At 43.1% G+C, this 24,827-nt stretch overlaps 1 protein-coding gene across 1 annotated transcript; it reads left to right on the plus strand.

The window, feature by feature from the left end:
• The first annotated feature begins 1,168 nt into the window (after nucleotides 1-1,168).
• LOC114250798 (putative fatty acyl-CoA reductase CG5065) lies at nucleotides 1,169-18,540 on the plus strand. The gene is made up of 10 exons (XM_089731870.1): nucleotides 1,169-1,438; nucleotides 1,781-1,897; nucleotides 3,227-3,349; nucleotides 5,247-5,372; nucleotides 9,188-9,335; nucleotides 11,749-11,850; nucleotides 13,016-13,202; nucleotides 14,068-14,171; nucleotides 17,325-17,454; nucleotides 18,110-18,540. Exons 1-10 carry the CDS (start codon nucleotides 1,331-1,333, stop codon nucleotides 18,348-18,350), a joined length of 1,386 nt encoding a protein of 461 aa, XP_089587996.1. The 5' UTR covers nucleotides 1,169-1,330; the 3' UTR covers nucleotides 18,351-18,540.
• The last annotated feature ends 6,287 nt before the right edge of the window (nucleotides 18,541-24,827 follow it).

The raw sequence follows: 24,827 nt of genomic DNA on the forward strand, positions 1-24,827 counted from the left end.
TCCAAGTAAAGACCGAGTCCGGGCAGGACCGACATAGTGCCAAAGTAATACTCGTATTACAGTTATCCCCCTTAAAAGATGATACTCTTACAAAGCATTTTCATATTACGCGATTTCAGTCCCTCGTTTAACTCGAAGTCGTCGTGGCCTAAAGGATAAGACATTCGGTGAATTCATATCTAGCGATACACCGATGTTCGAAACCCGCAGGCGGGTACCAATTTTTCTAGTGAAATACGTACTTAACAAATGTTCACGATTGACTTCCACGGTGAAGGAATAACATCGTATAATAAAAATCTCAACCCCGAAAAATTATAATTTGCGTAATTACTGGTGGTAGGGCATCTTGTGAGTCCGCACGGGTATGTACCACCGCCCCGCCTATTTCTGCCGTGAAGCAGTAATGCGTTTCGGTTTGAAGGATGGGGCAGCCGTTGTGACTATACTGAGACCTTAGAACTTATATCTCAAGGTGTGTGGCGCATTTACGTTGTAGATGTCTATGGGCTCCTGTAACCACTTAACACCAGGTGGGCTGTGAGCTCGTCCACACATCTAAGCAATAAAAAAAAAAAGATGCAAAAAACTTTACTCTCGTGTAGCCCACATAGCTTTTCACCTCAGCAGTGAGAACACATTTACTTAGGAGACACAGAAATGAACATTTGAATTTGAATTTGAACAACAATTTAAAAAAAAAAAATCTTTATTACAAATATCTTTAAATTTTAGGGTATTACGCGTTTCCGAACGTGTTTTCTTTGAGGTCGAATTCTAAAATCGAATTTCGAAGGGGTTTGTTTTTTCACTCCCTTTTTTATATGCATGTGAAAGAGACAGAGTACAATAAAATTCGAATGTTTCAAATTTATGACTGAACTATGTCAATTCGTGGCACTGAAGATTGAAAAATTAAAAAGCTACTTTGACCCACGTTCGAATCAGAATCGGGTTTTGTTCACTGTTGTCTCGCAGCAAAAGCGGCATGTTTGAGCTGCTGAGGTGAAAAAAATATTATGCAAATGGTCTAGGTTTTAGTTTCACTAATGCGAGGTGACCTGCAGAAAAAAAAAAGAAATTTAAAATCCAAATAATTAAAGTTCATAAAATTACTTAAGTTTGCGACTATCGCCGAACTTCTCGCTCAGACGCGATTATTTCAACTCAGTCTTAACGTATCTTTCTAGACAGTACGCCGCATATTACAGATACTAAGTCATTTAGTTTTAACTCAAATTACATACATTTATATTCAAATACATTGGTATAAATTATCATTACGGTCAAGCATTTTGCTTCGTAAAAAAGAACACGCATACGTTTGAAGATGGTTAATGAAGTTCCCTTTTCCACTGCCTCTGATGGTATGTGTGTTGCAGATTTTTACAAAGGCAAATCTGTTCTAGTGACAGGCGGGACAGGATATTTAGGGAAGGTAACTATTAATTATAAAAGTTCTGCTAAACATTTATTTATAAATTATTTAGATACTGTACTTTTCCAACTGTTAGACGTAAATGTGCTACTTCCTTTGTTTTTTTATGATTGAAGGATTACTGGTGGCCCGGAAGCCTTTCCGGTACACATTTTTACAGATTTTATCCGGTTCAGATTTTGGTATAGTTTCCAAAAAAATATTTCGAACATAGTAAGTAGTACATATGTATGTATATAATCCATTCACAATTTTATTATAGGATTTTTACTAGAAAGCAAATATATCTATAACAAATTTATTGTAAATATAATACCTATGTAATTTTAAAATATTTTGCAGGGGCTAATAGAAAAGTTATTATACAGTTGTGTTGGTATTGAAAATATTTATGTTTTGATTCGCGAAAAGGCAGAGGAATCCGCTGATCAAAGATTAAAGAAAATAATCGATTCTTCAGTAAGTTTCATCTATGTTTTTCGTAAAAATAAAGTAATCGAAATTAATTAGTAAATAGAAAGAAAGTGAAATTTTGTCAATTTTTGTTTGTTGTTAAATTGTTTTTTGGGCCGAGATTTGAATCTCTTACGAGACGCCCGCGTCGAAAGGACGCGCATTTTATATGGAACTGCCGAAGTTACCTACTAAGCCACCTCCCAGCGCTCTCGCCCAAATATCTGAGCCCTATCTAGGAAAGAAACCAAGTGGTCAATACTACAACTAGACACGGGGCAACCCTAAGAATGCCTGATACTAGAGAATGCCTGATATTAGCGAAAGCGACTCTACGTCGACCACCGCGATTGGAAGCCCGTCAAGCCGTTCAGGTGGTTCTGCTCGAGTTCCGGAATAAGCGCTGAAACAGAACCAGCCTACCAGGTCAGAATGCTATTCACGGATAAATCTTTTAAATCAACTCTGCGGCGCGCCAGAGTGCTGTTAGCGCTTCGTAGGACCTCGACCTCTTTGGGCACCCCGAACCGTCACCGAGGGATGCCATCTTCTATAGGGGCTGATCTGAGCGTAAGTCGACTTTCTGACTTCGGCCTAGTGGCGGCAAATCGCTGCGGAGAATCTCCCATTACGCTACCTCATTCTGCAAGATGGTGAAGCCGCAGAAGTCTAAGATCACCTTCCAAGATTCATCGCTGCCGATCATTGAACAATCCTTGGTGAGGTATCATCAAACTCGATATCCCGATGTTTGGAAGAAGCCGGCTCAAAGAGCTGGCTGTCGCCGTCAACCGGGGGTCCAATTTCTTCATATGAGCACGAAATAACCACCAATTCGGGGGCCCTCTCTTCTTCGTGATTTCATGTACAAACGGTCTTATAAATCAAAGTGAATTCATGAACCAGAGAGTGGCACAAGCAACTCTTTACCCCGGAAAAATGAAACGTGTTTTGTTCTTTCTGTATCATAAATTTAACGTGCCTCAGGTCGCGGGGCATTTCTATTTTTTATTTATTTATTTAGTATTGCTTAGATCCAGCTCCGTCCACCTACGAGCTCACAGCCCACATGGTGTTAAGTGGTTACTGGAGCCCATAGACATCCACAACGTAAATGCGCCACCCACCTTGAGATATAAGTTCTAAGGTCTTAAGTATAGTTACAACGGCTGCCCTACCCTTCAGACCGAAACGCATTACTGCTTCACGGCAGAAGTAGGCAGGGTGGTGGTACCCATTCGCGCGGACTCACAAGAGGTCCTACCACGAGTAAAAAGTATCTACAATTATAACAGAATAATAAGATATATAGAATAATAAGAGATTTATTTTCAGGCGTTCGATAGGGTGAAAAAACAAGATATTAATGTTTTAAATAAAATTGTGACGGTACCAGGAAACATTTCGGAGAAAAATCTTGGACTGACAACTAAACATCTGAAAATGATCGAAGAAAAGGTATACTTTAATCATTTTGTGTTACAACAATACAACGAACGATATCTTATACCTTTAAACGAGCAATTCTTGTATATTAATATACCTAGTCAGGTCATAAATTCTGTCACATGTTTAATGTAAAATAATTGAAACAAGTTTATTTATTATGTAACCATTCATATACCAAAATGAACTTAACAAAACATAGATTCTTATGACACTAAAGTTTATTCAAAATGACCTCCGTGATTTTGAATACAGGCCTTCAATCTGCACGGCCAGTCGTCTATCGCAGCACGAACGAGGTCCATGTCAATATCGGCGGCTGCTTTAATCAAGGATGTCTTGAGTGACTCCAAATTGGGATGAGGCTTTGAGCACGCCTTTTCCTCCAAGTGTTGCCATATCTTGTAATCTAACGGATTCAAATCTGGACTGGAGGAGGGCCAGTCTTCGTGCCGGATGAAGTCGATTTCACGCGCCGCCAGCCAGTCTTGTGTGCTCTTCGCTCTATGAGCTGGCGCCGAATCTTGTTGGAATACCCAGTGCCTGTTATTGAACATGGTATGAGAAACGGGTTCCACAAGGTTCGTCAGGACTGTATTTTGATACACAACTGCATTCGTTTTTACACCTTTCTCACAAAAATGTACCTCTGTTAAGCCCCAATAAGAAACTCCCAACCATACCATGAGCGAGGATGGAAAATGACCTCGTTGGACACGCGGAATACGGTTGCTCGTTTCTTCACTACTGTGTGCGTACACCTTATCATTTTGTTTGTTGTAGCTCTCTTCTACGGTAAAAATCTTTTCATCCGAAAAAAGAATTTCCCGATATTTTTTTCACGCGTACCGCTTCAACAAAGCGCGGCATCTTTTCAGTCTCAGGTCCATTAGACGAGCATTCAAACGATGTCCTGTTTTTCTTCGATATGCCCGAAGCCCTAAGTCTTCATTTAACACCCTTTTCACCGTGGTTCTGCTTAACCCCATCTGAAGGGCCAACAGTTTCTGCTTACGTTTGGGATTTCTTTGAATTCGCACCTTCACAGCTTTTATCACTGCTGGAGTCCTAACAGACCGAGGGCGACCACTTCTTGACCTGTCATCTACACTAGAGTCTTCATTGTATCGTTTGATGGTACGATAAACGAATCTTTTGGCTATATTCAAATTTTTCAGTATGTTAAAAATTTGAATTGGCGCGTAACCGCAACGATGCAACGCAATAACTGCAACACGGTCTTCTTTAAGCGTCCACTCCATATTTAAAAATGAGTAAAATTCTAAAAGTTATACATTTTTATTTTCATGAACAATTCGAAATTCGAATTCAATAAACTTTTTTGTGGCCAGCATTCTAAAAGAAAAGTTTTTACTGTGTGACAATACTTATGACCTGACTAGGTATATGTATATAATATGAATCTCGGAAACGGCTCCAACGATTTGCATAAAATTTAGTATACAGGGGATTTCGGGGGCGATAAATCGATCTAGCTGCGATTTATTTTCAGAAAATGTTGTTTTATTCGTGTTTTCAATAATCAACTTTACCCGACATCTATTGGCGAATAATAATACTATTTTTCTTAATTGAGGGCAACTAGCCGCTTTAAAGACACAACAAGATGGCGTTATAAACAAAATCTAGTAATTATAGTACAACGTATTCAGTTTTCCATTTTCTTAAGCATTATCTTTGAAAGATTTTTTTCTTAAATGATAAATGTTAATCTTCCGAATCGCTCTCTAGTTAGCTCTACTCAACTAACTGAAAGTAGAGATACTTTATTAATGAGAATAAAATTCTGGAAACAGAAGGCATTACAGCAAACGAACGGCAGGCGTTTGTTTGTTAAATTGATTAAAATTATTCAAATTGATTTGACATTCGATTTCTTTATTTTCAGGTCTCAGTAATATTTCATGTAGCGGCTACTGTAAAATTTAACGAGAAACTAAGTAAGGCAATGGCAGTCAATGTGAACGGAACGTTGGAGATTTTATCTTTATGCCGTCGAATTAATAAGTTAGAGGTAAACTTTTAATAATCTAACGATATTCGATATCTTTTTTTTTTTTATTTCTCGCGACCTGTCCTAACTTCGTTTCAAGGTTGCTGTAAATTATTATTGATTTTGGTGAATTTTCTATCTTATTCTTGCATAAGCATTATTTATAGTCATAATTGTTCAAATATTTGTCCAATTGGATATTAATTTAGTGTAAAAGACAGTTTATCTACTTTAAATACATACCAGATGCGTTAAAAGTATTTATTTTGATACAAAGATCAATTTGGCTAGACCAAATGTTCATCAGAAATAAATTATAATTTTTTATTGTGTTAATGGTTCACTATTTTGGCGATAATGGCTTACATATAAAAGATAGATATATACGACAGTATATAAAAGTGTAAGTGTACATAAAAGTGACAGTATATAAAAGATAGATATATACGGCAGTATATATCTATCTTTACAGTCTTTCAGCACATTCGCGGGTTTATCTGTAAGACTATTTAAGATAAACATTTCCATTTTACATTATAGGTATAGGTATACTTGTAACTCCAATAGTTTTTGCGGCGCACGCCAGAACAACTCGCAGATGGCAGATTATTTTACTTGACAGTTATCGTTATATTTTGAGTAATTTACAGTAACAAACATACATTCATACACGCTTACAAGCTCTCACTTTTTCTTCTTGACCTATTAGGCAGACGAGCATACGGCCCACCTTATGGTGAGTAGTTACCGACGCCCATGGACTTCAGCAGTGCCAAGGGCAGAGCCACACCACTGCCTACCTTTAAGTCCTCTCCATAAGCCTCGTTTAAAGAAGGACATATCATAGCGCTCGGGAAACATCGTGGAGGGGAGCTCATTCCAAAACCGGATGGTACGTGGCAAACAAGATCTCTGGAAATGCACTGTGGATGAACGCAGTGTCCCCAGGAAGTATAGATGAACTTTACTCCGGTGGCGGGCGGTGCGATGGTAAAAATGAGATGATGGAATCATCTCAAACAATTCCTCGGAGAACTCCCCATGGAACTTACGGTACAAAATACAAACAGAAGTAAACTCCGCAGACCCAGAGGCTCCAAGCGATCCGTGAGAATGAGATTATCGACAATCCGAACGGCCCTCTTCTGTATGGAGTGAAATGGAAGTAGCTGGTATTTGGGAGGCCCGGCCCAGAGGTTTTTGTTTTTTTTTTTTTGTTATTGCCTTTGTAGGCAGTCTAGCACACGGCCCACCTGATGGTGAGTGGTTACCGTCGCCCATGGACTTCAGCAATGCCAGGGGCAGAGCCAAGCCGCTGCCTACCGTTTAATACTCTCCACAAGCCTCGTTTGAAGAAGGACATGTCTTAGCGCTCGGGAAACACCGTGGAGGGGAGCTCATTCCATAGCCGGATGGTACGTGGCAAAAAATACCTCTGGAAACGCACTGTGGATGACCGCAGTGGCTCCAGGTAGTATGGATGAACTCTACTCCGGTGGCGGGCGGTGCGATGGTAAAAACGAGATGCCGGTATCATCTCGAACAATTCCTCAGAGCACTCCCCATGGAACTTACGGTACAAAACACAGAGGGAACCGAAGTCCCTCCGCAGACCCAGAGGTTCCAAACGATCCGTGAGAATGGGATTATCGACAATCCGAACGGCCCTCCTCTGTATGGAGTCAAATGGAAGAAGCTGGTATTTGGGAGCTCCGGCCCAGAGATGGGAGCAGTACTCCATGCGAGGCCGGACTTGTGCTTTATAAAGCAAAAACCTTTTTCCAGGCGTGAAGCACTGCTTCGCTCTGTTGAGGACTCCCAGCATTTTGTACGCCTACTTGGCTTTGCCTTCCAGATGACTCCGAAACTGGAAATCACTCGAAATGTCGACCCCAAGTATCCCAATACTCTCGGAAGGTTGCAGGGATACTCCTTGGAATTGCGGCGCCATGACAAAGGGGTCCTTCTTCGCAGTGAACGCGCAAACTTGTGTCTTTAACCCCATTTGGACACTCGCCCCAGAGAGTTCTCCACTTCAGACACAAGTTTTGAAAGTCTCTCTTGCACCACGCTCCTAGAGAGACTCTGATTGTCGATATATCGCGCATCCCCCGTGCTGTCATCCGCATAGCAATGCAATCAATAGACAGCATGTCATTGATATACAGGATGAATAGCGTGGGGGAGAGCACCGAACCTTGTGGAACGCCAGCGTTAATGGTCATGGATTTCGTAAGATGGTAGCTTCGACAGAAGTGCTCTATGCCAGACCCTGTCGAAGGCCTTCGCGATATCAAGGCTCACAGCAAGAGCCTCGCCCTTGTTTTCCAAGGCTTCAGCCCACCTGTGAGTAAGGTATACAAGAAGATCGCCAGCTGAGCGACCCTGATGGAAGCCGTACTGTCGGTCACTGATCAGCTGGCGATCTTCAAGACACTTCAGGAGGTGTATATTTATTATTCGCTCCATCACCTTGGAAAGCAAGGAAGTTATCGTGATAAATAATTTATAATATTATTAGGATTTTTTTTTTATTAAAGACAATCTAAACAGTATTTCTATCGGATCTTTTTCTTAAATTACTTTAATCGCTAGGTGTTAAGTGTGTGCGTCACCCGTAATCAAATTTCATTCACCTGTGTTTGCGAGGATAGAAAAAAAAAAGAAAAAAATAATAGGCAGAGCCGTATTAAGGTTGTTTATTACTTAAGCTGTCACGCTCATTTGTAGTTGAAGGGGCATCAGCATCGCTAATACATATCGGTACATAAATAGTGTAGCTACTACGTTATTTTTACGCTACGCCAGTGGTCGGCAAACTTATTAGCCAAAGAGCCAAACATGCAAATTAAATCGATTTAAAAAAATTGAGAGCCAAATCTGTTTGTAAATGTAGTAAACATTTATCATAATTTTAGAGATTCATTAAATTATGGGTACATTGAATAAAACTGTCTCACGGAATAGAAAAACTTCTATTCTCGCTAAATTAATATATACCTATCAGTGGGCCGGGCAACTAAAATTATCCGGCCGTGGATGAAAAAGCCGTGTAATAGCCACCGGGTGTCGTTGTTTTCCTTTTCTTGTTAAAATGTTAATACAAAATTTACAGCCATTTTTAAATAAACTCATATAACAACATCAACAATATACATATTGTTTGTGTTAACATTTCATTTATAATATATTATTATAATGCATAAGACTTATTTTATATTAAAAATATATATTTTTGTTGAAATAATACATTTTTTTGTAATAAATTATTATTGCAAATCATAAAGTAAATGCTATATTGTATTCTGCTTCGATTAATATATATATATATATATATATATATAATAATCCACATCAGTCAGGGGTGCTGATATTAAATGACCGGCATTACATACTATTAACCGGCTTTTTCGTCCACAGCCGGATATTATTAGAGGCCGAGCAAGTCCGTAGGATATTTGTGCCTAGCCACTCTCAAGAGTTCAAAGAGCCGCACTTTGCCGACCTCTAAGCCAACCGAGCTGATGATAAATTAGCTTGTACAATTCACATTATTTTTTTATTATAGTGACGGGGTAATATTTTGATAGTTGTCGTGAAGATAGATGAACTGCTTAATAGCGAAACGTTGTCAGGGCAGGGCATGTAAATACAGCTTCCAATTTGGTTAAATTTAAATTAAATAAAATTAAATTTGAGTACATAATTTATTTATATTTATTTATTTCTATCATTTACTTCACATTTTGCATCCATATTACATTCATACAACAATAACAATAAATAATTTCAATAAAGAAACTGAAAATTTTATTAATTTTATTTATAATTTACAGGCTCTCATTCAAGTATCGACCGCATTCAGCAATTCGGACAGAAAACACATTGAGGAGATTGTTTATTGCAATAATGTCGACTTCGAAGGCCTCAAAAGCCTTACTGATTTCTGGTCCGTTGACGAGGATGACGTCAAACATCTATTAGGTTTGTATTTCGTTGAAAACTAAAGGAATGGCCTGAAACAAAGTTTTTTGCGTTGTGAGTCATACCGTAAGGAACGTAAATACGTCAAAACAATGAACAATCTAACTACACTAGAGGTCCAGCAGTAGTCGAAATTCGACTATAATCAATTGGAATTGTAAGCTTGTACACTATTATGATTGTATTTTATACTTCTATAATCACAAATTTCGCCAAGGCATATAAAAAATATTAACAAAGACAAACAATATTTAATCTCAATTTGACAACAGACGTCAAGAACAAAAGTTTGACAATAAATAGTATGCATGCGTGTGTGCGTCAAATACATGGTATGTAGTGTGTGTAATGATTTCTTTATTGATTTAATGTATCTTTTATGCATTATTTAAAAAAAAATATTAGCATTGTGCACTTCTTCTCTATATTCTCTATAAGTGTGGGAAATTTCATACTTCTCCGTCCGCGCAATTTCCGTAAAAAGGGATACAAAGTTTTTGCTTCACGTATTAATATATAGATGTAAATTTCGAATGCTAAATATATTTAGTATATAATAATTATATTTAATATAATAATTTCATTATGTTTAATGTAATAATTTAACAAACCATTGACTCAAATAGGGAATCGAACCTCATCCTTGTGGTATAATACTCAACATAGATAACTTGTTGACCGACGAGGTGATCAATACTTTGTAGTACTTTTTACCCCTCCTGGCCTTTGCTCTCCTACCTGTCCTGGTGAAGCTGAAAAGGCCTCCAGGTCAACAATAATCCCTCATTCATAAAAAAAGTATTTTCTTCGGGTCCACGAATTGTAGACGTAATTAAAATTACTTTCACGCTTTAATTTCGCTTATATTATAATAATAATAATAAAGCTTGTTTATTTCCAATCCATAGTGATAATATATTTCATGCGATTTAATATCTAAATATACTAGGGTAGAATTTCTTTAATTTTCTTTTATTCGCTAACGTTGCTTTCTTCTGTACCAATGATCGGAACCCCTTCTCGGGTAAAGGCCTCCTCCAGCTTCTTCCAAATCACTTTGTCCATGGCTTTCCTTATCCAATCGCTTACTGCTTTCGCTTATATTATTCTCGCTTTATTATTTGAGATGCTAAGTACCTACTGTAGACGAACTATACAAAATTAGGTACAAATCACTATAATATTCATGCACCTCCTAATAACACTTTAGTCGTCCGTCACAACGTAAGCTGTGAAGAATTAGAAACATCGGAAGTTATAATACTATGAAAATATTTACTAATATTACTATGAATTTACTATGAAAATATTTTTACTGGTGGTAGGACCTCTTGTGAGTCAGCGCGGGTGGGTACCACTACCCCGCCTATTTCTGCCGTGAAGCAGTAATGCGTTTCGGTATGAAGGGTGGGGCAGCCGTTGTAACTATACTGAGACCTTAAAATTCATATCTCAAGATGGGTGCCGGCATTTACGTTGTTGATGTCTATGGGCTCCAGGAACCACTTAACATCAGGTGGGCTGTGAGCTCGTCCACCCATCTAAGCATAAATAATAATAATAATAATAAAAACAACATTAAACCACAAAAAACTGTTTATATATTTTGTAGTCAAATAAATGATCCGTAAGTTATACATTGGTGTTTTAAGTGTTCGGCGTGCATGTTTGAGACCGATCACATACAAGTATGTATTTGGTTTTTATCTAAAAGCTATACCTATCGTAAGGTCTGCTTTGTTAGCAATCTGTTGACTATTGTCTTAACGTTGCTGATGACACGGGTTACAGATTGAGCGATTTGCCCGACCTATTTGAATCAATAAAAGAAATTCTATATTCAATTTACGGTTACACGAGAAACAATTTTTTCTATCTAAGTATGGATATGTGAGTAATTATTATCAGAGAAATCACAAAGTATTTTAGTATTGTACTACAACGACGACTAATCAAACTGAGATGCATGTCTGCTTTGTGGCAGCAATAAGTAAGGTGGGGGGTGCTTACCCGTGCGTGCTCTGATTACACCCAACACGGTCAAGTGATCAAAACTTAAGTTATAATATAGAACTTTAATTGTATGCGCCTGTCAATCAGCAGCTAGCCAAGCTTATATTTGTAAAAAAAATTATTATTTCACAAGGGATCAACAATTAAATATCTTTTAGCGAAACAGAAAATCTTAGCTATTACTGTCGGGTTCCAACAGTCGAGAGTCGAGTCCAAGAGTCGAGTAATGGATTCCACGAATTTCTCAAAAAAAGATTACCCGTGCGCTCATCTTTTCATATGACGATGAACTAAGAACAAACATCACATATTATGTGCAATGTACCCTAAGAAAGAGTTTTTGAGCTCATACGACCGTAAAATTTGACTTCATCATTTAACTTTTACAATCTCTTTTCAGGAAAAAAGCCCAATACATACACGTATACTAAGGCATTGGCGGAGGAGTACGTTATGAAAAATGGGAAAGACCTGCCTATTGCGATAATAAGACCATCTATAAGTAATGCACCTTTTGACTTTATTATTAAAAAAAAAGTGTAGTGAGTACTTTGTCAATTTAAACTCAGGATCAATGGGTATCTCCTCTAACCTATATTCTGTAGCTTCTCTTTTCTTATTTTAAGCTAAGACGAGAATACGACCCACCTAATGGTGAGTGGTTACCGTCGCTCATGGGCGTCAGCAATAAAATACCATTTGCAGTGCCGAGCCGTCGCTTACTGCTACTGATATATTTATGTTTAAAGAATAAATAGAGATTAATAAATATCACGGCAACTTATACTGGAGATCAACGGGGAAGGCTCCAATTTAGCACATGATTTCTTGTATTGAAATTATAAATAAGTTTTGAAACTAAAGAATAAAGTAGCTCTTAGGTACTATTTTTACAATGCGAAATTTTCACCTAATATAATAAATATCAATCATGAACAATCCTTGCTTTTTTTTGGAAATAACTAAGTTTTGCAAACCAAAAATTAGAATATCTCAAGAGTAATGTAATCCAAAAGCTTGCTGGTATAATAATTAACTTTAGCATTTTAATCGTGCGTGTAAATCTTTTTAACGTTTACATAAAAAAAATCTGTAAAAAACACCATTACGCTATTGAAAAAAAAAAGACATGAAGATCTATCCAAACCTGAAGCTCTTAAACACTATAATTCAACAATTACATTAGCATGCTGTAAATGAATGAATGAATGAATGGTATATTTTATTTCAGACAACAACAACAAGTCCATATGTGTACATAGTATCATTGAAACATACTTAAAATTACCAAAACTAATTAAAGTAGTTTTTTTTTTTTTTTTTATTGCTTAGATGTTAGACGAGCTCCTAGCCCACCTGGTGTTAAGTGGTTACTGGAGCCCATAGACATCTATAACGTAAATGCGCCACACACCTTGAGATATAGTTCTAAGGTCTCAGTATAGTCACAACGGCTGCCCCACCCTTCAAACCGAAACGCATTACTGTTTCACGGCAGAAATAGGCGGGGCGTTGGTACCTACGCGTGCGGACTCACAAGAGGTCCTACCACCAGTAAAGTGTAAAGTGTGTGTAAAGTAAAGTGTAAGTGTGTAGGTAAAGTGTAAAGGATTGGGATTTAATTATATTTTGTACTACTTATTAATCTTAATAATTTATATTAATAGTTATATCTGCAATGAAAGAACCTAGCCAGGGATGGATTGATAGCTGGAATGGATCCACGGGGACGTTTGGTGGCATGAGTTCTGGTGTTATGAAGGTCATGTTTGGAAGTGGAAGCAATGTTACTGATTTAGTGCCATTGGATATTGTAGTTAATCTCATAATAGTTGCTGCCACCAAATGTAAAAGGTGACTATTGCAGTTTTAGTTTAGTTTTATTACCGGCCTCCCTGAGAATGCTATAATGGGCCTATAATGATAGGCCCATTATAGCATTTTTTTTACTGTTGGTAGGACCTCTTGTGAGTCCACGCGGGTAGGTACCACCACCCTGTCTATTTCTGCCGTGAAGCACTAATGCGTTTCGGTTTGAAGGGTGGGGCAGCCGTTGTAACTACACTTGAGATTTTAGAACTTATATCTCAACGTGTGTGGCACATTTACGTCGTAGATGTCTATGGGCTCCAGTAACCACTTAACATCAGGTGGGCTGTGAGCTCGTCCACCCATCTAAGCAATAAAAAAATTAATAGTCTCTGAGTCGCCTTCTACGTCACCTATGTGAAAATATGGGTCTGTCCAATTCTGCGCATTCGGTGTCATAGCAACTCGGGACCTGACCTATGCGGGTACTGGTCTTGGCTTCCTAAATCCTCGAGAAACCTTCATGTTTATCCACATCCACGGCAAAAGCTTTGAGGAACTGTTTAAGATTACCTCATTATCTCTATTTTCCAATCGCGTCATTGGTCGCCGAAGCAGATTATATTAGACATACTACCTGAAAACACTCGTCCACAGTTTTATTGGCATTTATTGGAATAATCTCACTTCCACAGTGTTTTTTGAGTGGTATGAGACGCTCTTCTTCAGATAAGGTTTGACAAGAGTGTTGAACGATAGGCATTAGCTCTAATATAATACCTGTAGCGTAGCTAATGTCTATGAACATCTGGAATGTAATACCACCACGTGAGCCGCATGCTCATCTGCGTTCAAGTCGAATTTTTTTTAATTTAATTTAAGTGAATTAATTTTTTCTATTTTATTTTAGATCCTCGTTAAAAGTTTACAACTGTTGCACAGGGACATCTAATCCAATCACTTGTAGCCGTGCCGAAGTCATAATCAGAAGAGCGACATACAAATATTCACTGAGTAAGTTACGACTACTAAAAGTGATGAAAATTGATATAAATTGCAAATTGATATTAAAATAGCAGTAGCGGGTATTTTTAAATTTTTTTTTTTAAATAATATTATCATTTGATCGTTGTATAAATTTAATAAAATTGAAAAGAAAATAATTATCAAAATGTTAATCTGAAGCTGAATAAATTAATTAAATAACAAGAAACTTTTTGCTGCGAAGTAATCATACGTTTGGCAGTTTAATTTGAAGTTACTGCCTGATTTTAATAGTCAAAGTATAAATGATTTTCGTGATGTTTGGTTTTCTAAATACATTAATTATTCAATTATTTAGTATAGACGGGCGAACATGGGCACACATAAACAATAACAATAATATAAACGGGCTTTACCAGAAGGCTCAAGGTCATGCAAAGAGTATTGGAGAGGGCTAGGCTTGAATTAACCCTGCGAGATCAAATCAGTAATGTGGAGATTCGCAGCAAAACCATGGTAACCGACATAGCGCAAAGCATTGCGATGTTGAATTTGCAGTGGGCAGGGCACTTGTCAAATCTAGTAAGAGAAGCACTTGGTGGTAGTCTTTAGCATGCGGTCCATGCCACCCATGATCGAGCACAGTGGTAGAACGTCACATGTGGTCGCGATCCTCAGTAGTGAGGGAACGATATAGAAGGGCACTTTACTCGTAGAGCAGGTGGCGGCTGGGGCTGAAAAGATCTCGAGTGCCGACCGCATACTTACTGGTGGTAGGACCTCTTGTGAGTCCGCACGGGTAGTTACCACCACCCAGCCTATTTCTGCCGTGAAGCAGTAATGCGTTTCGGTTTCAAGGATGGGGCAGTCGTTGTAACTATACTGAGACTTTAGAACTTATATCTCAAGGTGAATGGCGCATTTACTTTGTAGATGTCTATCGGCTCCGGTAACCACTAACACCAGGTGGGCTGCGAGCTCGTCCACCCAACTAGGCAATAAAAAAAAAAGTGTGTGTGTCCGCTCCGACGCACGACTGGAGTTTACTGGATATAAAAAATTAAACGAAACAATACGAGAAATAGTTCTATATTACGACAACACGATACACTACAGATTATTAACAAATTAACGAGACACAAAACAAACGACTAACAAATATATGAAAATACAATAATGAGAGAAACGCGCGATCAGTACGAGGCTTTGTGGCGGACTGCCGGCGCAGCAGCCCGGCGTCACCTGCGATAACGCGGCCGCGCGTTGGCTCCTGATTGGCGCGCGCACGCATCACGCAATCAGGAGCCAATCAGGCGCATAACGCATTTCGTGTGACATGCTAGTACGATTTTGATTGGCGCGCGCACGCATCACGCAATCAGGAGCCAATCAGGCGCATAACGCATTTCGTGTGACATGCTAGTACGATTTTGATTGGCGCGCGCACGCATCACGCAATCAGGAGCCAATCAGGCGCATAACGCATTTCGTGTGACATGCTAGTACGATTTTGGTCCCCATAATTTTCATACCCCGGGCCTATATATGTAAATCGATTCTAAAGGAGTAAACTCCAAAAAGTGTGTGTGTCCGCTCCGACGCACGACTGGAGTTTACTGGATATAAAAAATTAAACGAAACAATACGAGAAATAGTTCTATATTACGACAACACGATACACTACAGATTATTAACAAATTAACGAGACACAAAACAAACGACTAACAAATATATGAAAATACAATAATGAGAGAAACGCGCGATCAGTACGAGGCTTTGTGGCGGACTGCCGGCGCAGCAGCCCGGCGTCACCTGCGATAACGCGGCCGCGCGTTGGCTCCTGATTGGCGCGCGCACGCATCACGCAATCAGGAGCCAATCAGGCGCATAACGCATTTCGTGTGACATGCTAGTACGATTTTGATTGGCGCGCGCACGCATCACGCAATCAGGAGCCAATCAGGCGCATAACGCATTTCGTGTGACATGCTAGTACGATTTTGGTCCCCATAATTTTCATACCCCGGGCCTATATATGTAAATCGATTCTAAAGGAGTAAACTCCAAAAGACGTGACGTACGCGTAGCGTGGGTAGGCCTCCCACAAGACGGATTGACGATGTATTGAGGGTCACGGGAACACACTGGATGCAGGCAGCGCAGGACCAATCGTTGTGACTAGGCTTGGGGTAGGCTTACGTCCAGCAGTGAACATATGTAGGTTGAAAGATAGAAGATAGATAGATGGACGGGTGAACGAGCTTAGCTCTCACCTGACATTAAGTTCTTAGGATAGTAGATATCACGATGTGAATGCCGTCCCCACCTTTAGACCCACCCGTAGACGTGAGGTTAAAATTTCAATTATATAATTCAAAAGGAGTCTAACATCCTGTAGGTAGAATATTCGTACCACGTTGCAGGCTGACTTGCGCCATACCTCAAGTAATTATACCAATTATATTTGTTACGGGTATTGATATTTATTCCACAATTCTTAAAAATTTCAAAATTCCCTTATCGTGGAAGTCATTCGTGAACAGTTATAAGTACAAAGTATGTATTTCTTTGGTACAAAATTAATACCTAGCTGCGATATTCGAGCACTGAGTATAGTCCCAGTCCTTGATACGACTACACCGGGCCTTTTAACTTTTAGATCACAACGACCTTAGAAATCTATACTAATATTATAAAGAGGAAAGATTTGTTTGTTTGTTTGTTTCGAATAGGCTCCGAAACTACTGGACCGATTTGAAAAATTCTTTTTCCATTAGAAGCCGACATTGTCCCTGATGAACATAGGCTACTTTTTTTAATTTTTTTTTTTATATTTTTTTTTTTCATGTGTGTTTTAATGTTTCCGAAGCGAAGCGAGGGCGGGTCGCTAGTCATAAATAATAATAAAATCTATTAGTATCTCAACCTAAATTCAAGATCTCCCTCAAACTGGTAACTTGCAGTACAATACTCTACAAGCGTTGTCTAACTCTAAGTTCTTAATCGTGCATTATTGTATGAAGAATTCAATAGACTAATTGTAATGGAATTTAATCTGCGGCCGACATTAGCGTGTCGTTGTTTTCGTGATTTGGTAACCGCTTGATATTAGATCGGTCAACTCATTTAATCATCCATACAATGAAATTAACGAAACGACTTTAATAGCTTTTTCATTTACAGATCAGCTGCCCTTTCCTTTCATGGTTTTTACAAACAGTAGATTGGTTTATACATTACTGCGGTTCATCCTACAAATAGTACCCGCTTTTTTGATTGATCTATGGTCACTGTTTAATGGAAAGAAAGCAATGTAAGTGCTAATTTCTTTATCAATTACAAAATAGTTGTATATTTTGTGTATGTACATATTATTATAATAGTTCGATCTGGATTACAAATCTCATCGAGATTGAAATAGTTCGATCAAGTATAAGATTATAATTACTTGGTCAAGTTTTATAAATCGTCAGTACAGCACAAGTACATAACATTTTCATTTATTTATTCATGTCCATTCAACGGTTATCTGAAAGAAATCATCACTTTAAGCGATAAGACAGTACTTTTTTATTTTAATTTAAAATACCCACAATCTGCATTTTAAGAAGCGGTACTTCCTTAAGAGGTCCACACCGTCCTTCTTCTGGGAACGGTAATCAAGCCCCCTCAGGGGAGGGCCGATTGTCACTATTGTAGGGAATATTTGCTCGTACTGCACCCTTCTCCGCTGACTCCTACGACTTGTGCAGATTAAGTAGAGGCGAGGGCTCCAGCAAGGAGGTAACAAGTATGAGGAGACCGCATTACTTTTACTTAGTTTTTAAGTTGTAGGGCAAGTTATGGATACTTAAGTAACAAATAGTAGCAATCGTAGTTGTAATTGATCGTGGAAAAAAAAAATTAAATCATTGTTACTGTAAATTTAATTGTGGTCTATAAAGATTTTTCAAGTTGTCCTATTACAGACAAATGAAGATACAACACCGCATCACTAGGACTGTTGATCTCATGAAGTTTTTCACGATTAACGAGTGGCATTTCGAGGACAGCAATACGCGTGAACTATTTGAAAATATGTCGGAAGAGGATAAAAACACATTCAACTTTGACTTGAAGTCAATCGATTGGGATTCATGCATAGAAAATTACGTAGTCGGTATTCATAGGTATTTGTTAAAAAAATCAAGTATTTCAATAAAAATATGAAATATTTGTAGCGTGTCCTTAAGCTTATACGATTTTTATTTACTAGTTTTATGTTGTATCAAGTAGTATTAATAAAATACCTAATTAGATAAATAAATAGAAAATGTGCTCTACGACGCGCGACTGAAGTTTACTCTTTAATTGATATTGAACACTACGGAATGGTAAAGGGCTAAATAAACATATCTCTTAAAATACTGGAAATGTGTATTTATTTTATTCATATTTATTTAAATCGTTTTGATAATACACTTTATCATACATACAAATCATTCATAATTATATATAAATCATGTTATTTAATAGCATGTTCTTCTTCTTCTCAGTCGTACACTCCTGGCGGAGTGGTCGTGGTTACGCATGTCTTAATGTTTGGTTGCGGCTTTTGAGAGACTTCTCCATCTCTCTCTATTTGTGGCGGTATGTATACACTCAGTAAGGGAACACTTCGTAGATAACTTAACCAAGTCTGTCCACCTTGTGGATGATCGGCCGCGAGAGCGTTGACCGTCTACTCTTCCTTGAACCACTAAACGTTCCAATGAGCTTTCATTACGAATGATATGTCCAAACATATTAAGGATTCGCAATTGCACAATCGACGAAAGCCTTTGTTTGATTTGGAGCTCTTTGAGGATGGATACATTAGTGCGGTGAGCAGTCCATTTTATCCTCAGTATACGTCTCCAGCACCACATCTCAAGGGCGTCAATCTTTTTACGACATTTTTGATAAATATGTATCTATAATAAATATATTTAGTATGTAAATTACGATGTTCCAAAAAGTCATTTTATTTTGAAATATTCTGCCAATGTAGTGCTTCTATTGTGGTTGGTAAACTGCATAAATACTTCCCTCGTATTCGACAAAAAATGTGCTTTTTTTTTCTCCTACCTATGCTGATAGCCTTGAGAGGCTATGTCAGCTTCGCCCTAACGTGTAGTTGAGTTCACGGGGCTCAAGCCGGAGTGTTGCTAGCACTGGCCCTAGCAAGAGCAGTGCTTCGCAGAATCTACCACCGGATAGGAAACGCGACACACTGAGAAGATCCGGCGAGAAACTCAGTGGGCTATGTCTGTGGGATAAGATGTTAAGATGCGCTGAGAGAGAGTGGTGGACCAAAATCTGGAAATACACTTAAACACCGAATAAAGAGGAACCGACTAGAATTTGTAAAAGTGTTTTTTTCTTGATTAATTAAGAACCAAAAATGCAAATATGAATGAACCTCTAATTTCAGTTATTCTCTTAATATTTTTTTTATTGCTTACATGGATGGACGAGCTCACAGCCCACCTGGTGTTAAGTGGTTACTGGAGCCCATAGACATCCACAACGTAAATGCGCCACCCACCTTGAGTTCTGAGGTCTCAAGTATAGTTACAACGGCTGCCCCACCCTTCAAACCGAAACGCATTACTGCTTCACGGCAGAAATAGGCAAGGGTGGTGGTACCCACTCGGGCGGACTCACAAGAGGTCCTACCACCAGTAATGACGCAAATTATAATTTTGCGGGTTTCATTTTTGTTACACGATGTTTGTTATTCCTTCACCGTGGAAATCAATCGTGAACATTAATGTGAACAAAATCTAAAAGACACTACATAAGAGTCATTGGTACTAAAATTAAAACAGCATTATGTATGCTGCGATGGTGCAATATATTTATTACATCAATATTATCACGCTAACGTTCTTTCGTAACACGCAAACACGTACAATGTCAATTATTTTTGTAAATAAACAACTTGTGTATGTTAATTTCATTGACGGGTTCGAAAAAAAATTTGAATATTTTGTAACTAGGTCGTTGATTTAAGTGATCAATGTCAACGCCTTTTTTTTTTTTTTTTGGTCAGGAGGAAATCGCCGGACTTCCGCCCTTTTCTGGGGATACTGGGCGGGGTATGTCAGAGTCGAACTGACTAAAACCTCCTGTCGCTCAACAACCAACGTCCAAACCTCGCATGAGACAGAACTCATGACAAGGCAAAGGGGGGAAAGTGAAGCGTTTAGTGCGGAGCACATCTCTCCCATCACCCTCCCCCTCGGGACGCCGGACTGGCGGTCGTCGGCGCCACGACCACCAGCCCTCTCGGTCGGCAGACTGTCCGAAGCCCGCCTAGATGGCGCCGGTTAGAGTGGGTTACCCTACGGAATACCCCGCTGGGCCAGAACCAGCGTGGGTCGAGAATAGCCGGCCTTCCATCACCCGGATGCTCTTGCGTAAAACGCGTGCAGAGCAGCTTGCACGTCGTCTTCTTAGGCCCCCCTCGCCGGTCCCCAGACCGACATGTGAGGGGGACCCGAAACACTTAGAGGGCCAGGGCTTCGGCGAGATCCGCCTCCCTGGCCCCCGCTCGACGGCGGCGGGATTGTGCGTCTCTCACGCGCCCCGCCGCCTCCTTCTGCGAGATGGTGCACTCGCAGAAGTCGAGCATCGCCTTCCACGACTCGTCGTCGCCGAGCATCGATGCCACAACACTCGGCAACGACAAGTCGGTTCCTATTTTTGCGACGAGGACACGGCGCCACCCCTCCCATGCGGGGCAGGCGACGAGCGTATGCTCTGCCATGTCCAAGTCGCAACCACAATGGTGGCACTCTGCCGTCGGCTCGGCTGTGATCCGGTGCAGGAACTCACCGAAACAACCATGCCCAGTGAGCACCTGCGTGAGCCGGAAAGTGAGGCGTCCTCTGTCACGATTCACCCAATCCACAAGGACCGGGCGAATCGCCTCGACGGTCCTACGACCAGCCGAAGGATCAGCCAGCCGTCTGGACCATGACTCCAGCACGGACCGCCGAGATTGGGCCCTCCGCGCTCTGACCACACTGGGGCTGGGACGCGCCACGCCCCGGGCACGAAGTTCAGCCCGCCACTTATAGTCAGCGGCGAGCGCCTCCGCTTCCAGAACCCAAGGCGGCGTCCCAGCCAGTACACACGCCGCCTCAAAGGAGATGGTGCGATAACCACGGATGACCCTGACCGCGATGGTGCGTTGCGGCCGTTGCAGCAGCTTCGCCACCCCCACGGCCAGGGACTGGCCCCACACGGGTGCCCCGTATAGGGCCATTGATCGCACCACCCCCGTATAGAGACGGCGCGTCACCTGGTCAGGCCCCCCGACGTTGGGTAGAAGCCGGCTTAGCGCGCCGGCCACCCCCAACAAACGAGGGACCAGGTTCTGAAAATGAGCACGGAAGGTCCAACGACTGTCCAGAATGAGGCCGAGGTACTTCAACTGCACCCCGACCCCGATACGGACGCCTCTAACCACGATATGGGCATCGACAGGTGGCACTCTCCGGGGCCTGTGGAACCACATGGCCTCGGATTTACTGAGCGCCACGTCGAGGCCCAATCTCCTAATTTTGCTGACGACATGCGCCACCCCCGCCGTAGCAAGACGGGCAGACTCAGCAAAACTCCCCCCCCCGGGCCACGACCAACGTGTCGTCCGCGTAACAGATTACGCTCAGGCCCGGGAGGAGGGCACCTCTCAGCACCCAGTCATACCCGATATTCCACAAAAGGGGGCCGAGCACCGACCCCTGTGGAACACCGCGCACGACTGGGAACCGGTGCAGGATCCCACCGTGTCCGGTACACGTGACCGATCTGTCCTCTAAGTAGGAACCCACCAGCCGGCGAAGGTAGGGGGGCACTCTGTCGTTCCAGCGCCCCCCCTATCACGGACTAGGGCAGGGTGTTAAATGCATTGGCGATATCGAGCGACACCGCCAAAGCCACCCCACCCCTGGAGACGGCCTCCTCCGAGAGGGCCCGCACGCGAAGGATCGCGTCTACCGTTGAACGGCCCTCTCGGAAGCCATACTGCTCCGCCGACAGATCGGGTCCCACCCCGACCAGATGCTGGATGATGCGGGCTGCCAGAATGCGTTCCAGCAGCTTGCCCACCTCATCCAGCAACACGATGGGACGGTACCCGGCGGCAGTATCCGCCGGGCGCCCCTCCTTTCTCAACAGCACGAGTCTGCCCGTCCTCCACGATGAAGGAAACCGTCCCGACTCGAGGCAGGAGTTGTAAAGTCTCAAGAGTCGGTCCCCTAAGGCACCAAGAGCCAAGGCCCAAACCCGGCCATGGACGCCATCCGGGCCGGGTGCAGTGTCCTTCGCGCACATTTTGCGAACGGCCACACGGAGCTCCGCCCCCGTTATATGGGGCACCTCAGCAGGGACTTCGCCGTCGTAGTCCGGCGGCGCGTCCATAGCGGGAGCGACAAATCCCTCCCGCTCCTGCGGGAAAAGCACCGAGACGATGTCCCGCAGCTGCTGAGGCTGGAGACGCTCCGTGATCGGGGGGGCCCATGGGCGCATTTTATTGCGCACCATATGATAGGGCCGCCCCCACGGATCCTCATCCAGCGTCTCCAAGAGACCCTCCATGTGTTGGTTCTTGGCTCTTCTGATGGCCAGCTGCAATGCCCTCTGCGCGACGCGGAATGCGCCGTGCAGCCGGGCCTCTGCGCGACGCGGAATGCGCCGTGCAGCCGGGCCTCTGCTGCCGCGAACGCAATCGGATCGTTGCGCCGCGGCAGGCGGCGGCGGCGATGCCTGGCGCACTCGCGCCTCGCCCGAACGCACTCCACGCGGAGTTGCGCAATTTCGGGCGACCACCAGTACGCCTGGCGATTAGGAAGTCGAGGGCCGATCCGGGGCATCGACGCATCACAAATGCGACGCATCGTGTCCCGGAACCACCCTGCCTCACCCTCGACCTCGACCGGGTGTGGACGCATGGGCGCCCACGCCGCCACCATAGAGGCCTACATCAGGAGCTCCTTATTCAGGCGCTTCAGTGCCCACTTGGGGAATGACCGGGACGCACTACGGGGGTGGTCCCCGTGGACGTCCGCGACTGCGGAGCGGGCGGAGAGATCAAACCGAATATATCGGTGATCTGACAGCGTCTCCGCCCCCTCCAAAACCTTCCAGTCGCAGATACGGCGTGCGATGGCTGGGCTCGCGAACGTAACGTCCACAATAGACTCACCCTGCCACCGCACGCAGGTCGCAACCGAACCTCTATTCAACAAACAGAGGCCGGCCGCGTTCGCCCACCTCTCCAGTAGCCTACCACGAGCGTCCGAGCGGGGGGAGCCCCATGCGACAGACTTCGCATTGAGATCCCCCGCGAGAATCACTGGACGGGGAGCGAAGCGGCGAGCAATCGCCCCGATCCCGCCCAGGAAATGCCCGAAATCGACAGTAGGCCTGTTCGGAGAGAAGTACGCCCCGATCACGACGGTCCCTTCCAACTGCACCGCGACGAACCCTTGGCCCCTGGTCACCATCGCCAGGGGGGGGATCGCCGCGTCTCTTCTTATGGCTATGGCCGCCAGGCCGCCATCGTCCCCGAACCAGCAATCATTTGCCGGGGGAACGAAATATGGCTCGGCGACCACAGCCACATCTATAGACCACTCCGCCATACTCTGAGACAGCATGTCCTGAGCTCTGGCGGAGTGGTTCAGGTTTCCTTGGAGGAAGCGATAGGTGCGGTCCATTACTGTTGGACCACATCCATCGCTCCCTCCCCTTCACCGCTGCCCCCACCCTCCGGCACCGGTGCCGCAGCGGGGATTACAGCGTTGGCCAGTGCTCCTCTGGCCAACTTTCTCCTCTGCCGGCGCTTTAACTTCCGGTGCCGGTTGCGTTCGGTGTTATCACCGGACGGGAGGCACGCCTTTCCTCCCGCCCGGTGGTTAGCCCCGCGCCCAGCCGCAGCGCACAGAGCGCAGTGCGGGGCGGCCGCGCAGGACGCCGCTTTATGGCCCGGCTGGCCGCAGCGGAAACACAGACCGCTGCGGTCAATCGAGCTAGTGCACCTGGCGAGACCGTGTCCGGTGCTAAAGCACCGGAGGCATCGCCAGGCGCGTGGTTCAAGCAGGCGCACGTGGGCCGCTATCCAGCCCACGCGCAGCCTGCCTGGATTCCCCGACGGTCCCCCGGGCGGAGGAGCAGCCAGGGAGGCAGCCGTCTCCAACGGGCAACGCACCCACACTGAGCTGGCCCCGTTATAACCACGGCGCAGCTCACCCACGGTTACATTCTCCGGTGCACAGTTGCCCTGGGTAGCGACGGCCGCCCTCACCTCATCCCTGGTGGTGCAGTCGTCCAGGCCGGTCACTCTTAATTCCGCCATTTTTACCGGCCTGTGCACCCGCACCTCCTCCTCAGGCAAGACCATACGGAGCTTCGCCGCCAGACGCTCCGCGATGCCGGGACTATCGGCACCGGGACACTCTAACAGCTTGGCCCCATTGGCCGTCTGCCTGCTGCGGAGGCCCTCCTCCGCCCCAATCTCGTCCAGGTTGACGGCTTCACGCGCCCGGGCCATCACATCATTATATGTGATGCCCTTGGCCTCAGCGGCAGGCAGTAAAGTTAGAACCACTGCCGCTGATCGCGGCGCCCGCGACGACTTCTTCCCTTTCTTTGTTTTTT

Source organism: Bombyx mandarina, chromosome 12 (assembly GCF_030267445.1).
Source record: "Bombyx mandarina strain Sakado chromosome 12, ASM3026744v2".
Taxonomy (NCBI): Eukaryota; Metazoa; Arthropoda; class Insecta; order Lepidoptera; family Bombycidae; genus Bombyx; species Bombyx mandarina.